The sequence below is a fragment of the Triticum aestivum genome, chromosome 7B, assembly GCF_018294505.1.
Source record: "Triticum aestivum cultivar Chinese Spring chromosome 7B, IWGSC CS RefSeq v2.1, whole genome shotgun sequence".
Taxonomy (NCBI): domain Eukaryota; kingdom Viridiplantae; phylum Streptophyta; class Magnoliopsida; order Poales; family Poaceae; genus Triticum; species Triticum aestivum.
In genome coordinates this window covers 146037621-146043641 of record NC_057813.1, presented here as the reverse complement: position 1 = coordinate 146043641, position 6021 = coordinate 146037621, and the positions used below count along the sequence as shown (strand labels likewise).

Genomic DNA, 6021 nt, shown 5'->3' with positions numbered 1-6021 from the left:
GAACAATAATCTTATTCTCAAGGATTAACGTGGAGTCTTTATTGGTGCTTCCAATTAGTAAATATAAGAAAGATATAAGATATAAGATGGACGTAAGAGGTCTTGGTTTAATTCAGTATCTCCTCCTAGCATTTTATTTCAGCTTATTTTGTAACTTCTTTTCTTGTACTTTCCTCTTGGTATTGTTTCTTTTTTTTTCTCTCTTGAACTTTTATTATATTTTTTTGACATTACTACACACATCTCTACAGAATATTCATTTGCATATATTTTTATTAAAATTTGTACTTATAGGTTTATTTTAGATTCACTCTTTTTTTTTCCTTGCAATTTAATAGTTGTATTACAGATTCAATCTCTTTCGTGCTTGTAATTTCATAGGTTTTCTTATCCATCTTCAAAGTCCTGTGCCGCCATTGATTTGGTTGTCATTACGTTGCAGCTTTGTTGCCTTGTGTTTAGGGCATGTACAACGCGACTAGCTGCCTCGCAAGCCACGTAGGCTCGGGTGTCAGAGACGGTGGCTTCACAGCATGTCAGAGTCACCTGCAGAAGAGGCCGCTACTTGGCCGGGAAAAGTATGAGCGAAAGGAAAAAGAAAGGGAAGCCCTGCTTGTTGCGTGAGTGGATGAACAAGGATAATCCACATGGAGCGATTGCTTCACCGGTACAATCGTATGTGGAGGGGATGAGACCAACATTTGCTATAGCCTCCGTAGCTCATGCCCTTAATGTGCCATTTCAGTTTCAAAATGACCTGTCTACAGGTCATGAGAAAAGAAAAAGAAAAACTACGGCCCTCACCACCAACGGTTGTAATCACATTTATACGTATGTTTATCGTTTTCCTCTGATTAATAGCCTCATGCATGAGTACATGTCTTTGCCCGAACCACTCAATGGACACTTGTCGTTTGATCCGTAACACAAAGGACAGCTAAGCCAGCACCTAATACCTATCTCAGCCTATTTAACACACTGAAGCAACTCGATCGGAAGCACGGCACTTACAAACTCAATCAGCAAAGCCCTAAAGCCAAGTGCGAGTGCGACTACCTGCATTGCACCTTGGCTAGCCCTAGACATGGAGAACGACGGCGTCCCCAACGGACCAGCGGCGCCGGCACCTACCCAGGGGACGCCGGTGGTGCGGGAGCAGGACCGGCTGATGCCGATCGCGAACGTGATCCGCATCATGCGCCGTGCGCTCCCTGCCCACGCCAAGATCTCCGACGACGCCAAGGAGGCGATTCAGGAATGCGTGTCCGAGTTCATCAGCTTCGTCACCGGCGAGGCCAACGAACGGTGCCGCATGCAGCACCGCAAGACCGTCAACGCCGAAGACATCGTGTGGGCCCTAAACCGCCTCGGCTTCGACGACTACGTCGTGCCCCTCAGCGTCTTCCTGCACCGCATGCGCGACCCCGAGGCGGGGACAGGTGGTGCCGCTGCAGGCGACAGCCGCGCCGTGACGAGTGCGCCTCCCCGCGCGGCCCCGCCCGTGATCCACGCCGTGCCGCTGCAGGCTCAGCGCCCGATGTACGCGCCCCCGGCTCCGGTGCAGGTTGAGAATCAGATGCAGCGGCCCGTGTACGCTCCCCCGGCTCCGGTGCAGGTTCAGATGCAGCGGGGCATCTATGGGCCCCGGGCTCCAGTGCACGGGTACGCCGTCGGAATGGCACCCGTGCGAGCCAACGTGGGCGGGTAGTACCAGGTGTTCGGCGGAGAGCGTGTCATGGCCCAGCAATACTACGGGTACGGGTACGAGGAAGGAGCGTACGGCGCAGGTAGCAGCAACGGAGGAGCCGCCATTGGCGACGAGGAGAGCTCGTCCAACGGCGTGCCGGCACCGGGGGAGGGCACGGGGGAGCCAGAGCCAGAGCCAGCAGCAGAAGAATCGCATGACAAGCCCGTCCAATCTGGCTAGTCGCGTGCGCGGCGCGCGTTAGCTTCTGCGTCCTGTGTACTGTAATAATTTGCCGTGTCGATCCGGCCATGGTTTGTGTGTGCGTAGTGCTTATCTAATGTGGGCTTGTCCTCTAGTAATTCATGTATTGCTTATCTAATGTGGACTTGTCCTCTAGTAATTCATGTACTCTTTGCTGTTGAAGTTATCGTCGCTTAATTTGGTTTTGCTTAATTTGGCTACTCGTAATTGATGATCGGGTGAAAAACCGCATTTGTTTCGAGAAAGGTTTCCGACTTCTGCATCATTGTGATGCACACCGTAATACATAATATTTTGTATTGCAAATTAGACCTGTGTATGATGTCATGAGCATGTCATATTCACGGTCATCCAATAATTAAGTATGCGACAGAATGCAGTACACAATATTTTTTGTTGCAAATTGAAGCTTCTTATAACGTCATGAAGATGTCATGTTCACGGGTCATATGGTCTCTCACACTAAAACAAAAGTCATACTCTCTCTATCTCTATCTATCTATCTATCTATCTATATATCTATCTATCTCTAGCCACATGTACGTGTGTATGTGTGTCGGTTAGCAAAGTGGTCATGAACATCTTGCGCGCGTAGCTGGAAAGGAAACTGCCTGACGTTGGTGCACTGATGGGGCGCGCGCCCCAGGCTGGCCTGGAACGGTGGAAAGAACATCGTCGCGTGCGGCGTCATTGATAGACTTGCGTGAACTTCCCTCTCAGCAAACCGCACGTGCATACGCAGGAAAAAAAACGTAGCAACGTGTGCCTCGCAGCGACTGTTGTGCGGCTAGCAGCCAATGTGGTTTGCCGTTGTAGCTCCCGTCACCAACCATCATAGCATCACCGAGGCTCTTGCATCATCCGCCGCCCCGCTTGCAGCATCCACTGCCCGTCGTCGCAGCATCACAATCCTCCATGGCCATCGCTTCTCGTCGCACCATCCACCGCCCGCCTTCGCAGCATCACTGTCCTCGCCATGGCAGCCGTCCATCGTCTCACCGTTTACCACTGGGCCTTGTGGCATACACGGCGATTCACCATAGCAATACCGTCCTCGCCTCCAGAACAGTCATCGATCGTCTCCTGTCGCTCGCAATAGTCACCTCACGGTTGCACATCATTGTCGTCGATCTCAACATTGACAGTCGCCCTCATATAACCGATGCCCGCCTCTTGTAGCCTAGAACGGCGCCACTCAAAGCACACCTACCCGCGCTCACAACACGCAACAGTGCAACCCGAATCATCACGTGACCACCTGCCGACGCTTCGGCTGGTCGGCCTAGCAACAGCGACCTCAGGCCATGCATCAGGTTGTCTTGCAATAGATAGGGACAACGGTGACTAGCGCTCGCAACGCGTGCACGTGAGAGAGGGAGAGAGAGAGAGAGAGAGAGAGAGAGAGAGAGAGGCGACGAACCTAATTCTGGACGAGTGTGGGGACGAAGAAGGCGACAATTCGCTCGCAAACCGTTGTAGCAGCCATGCGGGCAGGGGCGATGGCATAGCACCGGAAGCAGTGAATGAAGGACACTCCGGGGAGAGAGTGGCTCGAGGGTTGGCCACCAGTAGAAGTCAAGAGCTAGAAGAAGAGAGCGAGACGGAGATATGGGGAGAGAGGGGGGAGGGGGAAAGTTTATTCGGCGGAGAGATGAAAAGGCAAGTAATTTTCAAAGGAGGAGATAAGGTGTGTCTGGTACAGGTAGGGACACATGACTGCGTGGGCGGCGTGGGAGGCGACCAACGTAAGGATGGATCGGCCGCTCCATTATAAACATTTACCCAAAAAGAAAGCACTCCTGGTTCTCTTGATGTAATGGTATACAAACTCTGGATGCTCGGTAGTAACTTGTCAAATGTACTATAGCGCGAACGTGTGCTCGCTATCTTGGTAGCGTGACGTGTCATGCGTGCACAAAGAATGTGTGGAATGCCTCACTCGTGTGAGACGCACTGCATGAGCGTGCATCCCCTTCCGTACACCAGTCCAGCATCAAGCCAAGTCACAATTTAGGTGAGTGAAAAATCCATTCCATCTAGGTAGGTAACATACTTTTCCACATATGCGGATCCTAAATTCTCCCTTATGTCACCCCCTACTTTTCATCCTCACTTCCATACCTTCCTAAAGATAAGATGCAACAACCCTTCGACTGGTTCTTCCCTCCCCGACCCCATCTAGAAACCAAAATCACCGGAGTACGAAAAGATGATGCCGTCAGTAATGTACGAAATGTTGCCAAGTGTTATGAGCATATGCTACCATCTTGATGGTGTGATAAATTACCATCCTAGAAAACAAATGTATCCGACAAAAAATGTGAGCCTGGTTTCCCATTGCAAGAGAAGAAATACATCTCAAGACCCAATGCATAAGTTACCATATTCCACAACGTAGAATTACAATATGTCATAATAAAAGTAGCAACAAAATATGGGTGGATCTACTACATAGTACATTTTTTCTTAGTTGTGGTACGATAGATGATTAAATTACCAAGTTTTCATGCACAACACTTGCCAAAATATGCAGTTTACCATATCCTGTCATGTTGACTTAAGTTGCCATGTTTGCTTAGCTACCCAAAACTTACCAAGTTAACAGAAAATGGCACTAGTTAGAGCATCTCTAGCAAACCTCGTATATCGCCGACCCGCAAAACTCGTTTACAGTTCGCGAAAAACGGTTTTGCGGGCCAGCGTGGACGATGGGCAAGCAGACCCCGCATAGCAGAACTATAAAACATAATATTTGCGGATATTCCATTTTACAGTTCCGCTATGAGGGGTCTTCTCGGCTGGCGCCCGTGCCGTCCCTAAATTAGATGGGGTTTTATCTGAATTTGACACATATGCCACATATTCAGAATTATTAATTCAATATAAGATAAAGTGTCAATATTACAATACAACAATCGTCCAAATTACAATAATTATTGGAATCACCAAAAAAAACTAAATAATTCAATACAAAACTTGTCCCGAATACAAATTACACATGAATTAAATGCAAAAGTGGAATGTGTTACTGCCCACCTCTTTGCCAATGGTGCTCAATGAGATCCTCCTAAAACTGAAAGTGGGTGTTTGCATTATCAATCGCCTTGTAGGTATGAAGGAATGCTCTAATGTGTTTAGGGTCTCTAGCTTGTTTGACACGGCTACCCACATTGTCATAGAAGAACTTCATGTGCATGCCTCTCTTATCTTCGAGAATCATATTGTGAAGAATAACATAAAGGGTCATGATGATCGCTTTTCCCAAAAACGAGCAGGTTCACGAACAATGGCAAACCTAGATTGCCAAACCCCGAATGCTCTTTCAATATCTTTTCGGACTGCCTCTTGTACCCTTGCAAATTCACATTGTTTCCTAGTTTTGGGGTCTTTGATGCTCTTGACAAATGTGCATCAAGAAGGGTAGATATATACCATTTGCAAGATAGTACTCCTTTGTGTATTCATGCCCATTGATAGTGTAGTTGCAAGCAGGAGCATCACCACTAGCAAGCCTAGCAAACAAATGTGACCGTTGCAACACATTGATATCATTGAGAGTACATGACATACGAAAAAACCAATGTCCAATCCATATATCCTTGGATGCTACGGCCTCTAGCACAATTGTTGCATCATGAGACTTGCCATAATACATTCCCTGCCATGCCTTCGGACAGTTTTTCCAAGTCCAATGCATACAATCAATGATTCCTAGCATGCCAGGCCAACCTCTTCTCTCACTTGTTGCCATAAACTTTTTTGTGTCTTCCTCATTGGGTGCCTGAAGATATTCAGGACCAAAGACACGGATGATCACTTACAAACATACGCACTGACTTGATTGTAGTATCTTCACCAATGCAAACGTACTCATTGACATAGTCTGCCGGAATGCCGTATGCAATTACCCGCATAGCTGCCGAGATTTTTTGATATGCACTAAATCCCTTCAAGCCCGCGACACTTCGTCTTTGAGCAAAATACTGACAATTGGCCTTGCAAGATTGCACTATTTTTATAAAGAGGGATCGACTCATTCGGTACCTTTTCCAAAAGATGTGCGGCGGATATGT

General features: G+C 47.9%; 1 protein-coding gene across 1 annotated transcript; it reads left to right on the top strand.

Moving 5' to 3' along the window:
• Positions 1 to 981: 981 nt before the first annotated feature.
• LOC543064 (nuclear transcription factor Y subunit B-8) lies at positions 982 to 2110 on the top strand. The gene is given in 1 exon segment (XM_044579002.1): positions 982 to 2110. A coding segment is annotated over 1 exon segment (843 nt). The 5' UTR covers positions 982 to 1084; the 3' UTR covers positions 1928 to 2110.
• The last annotated feature ends 3911 nt before the right edge of the window (positions 2111 to 6021 follow it).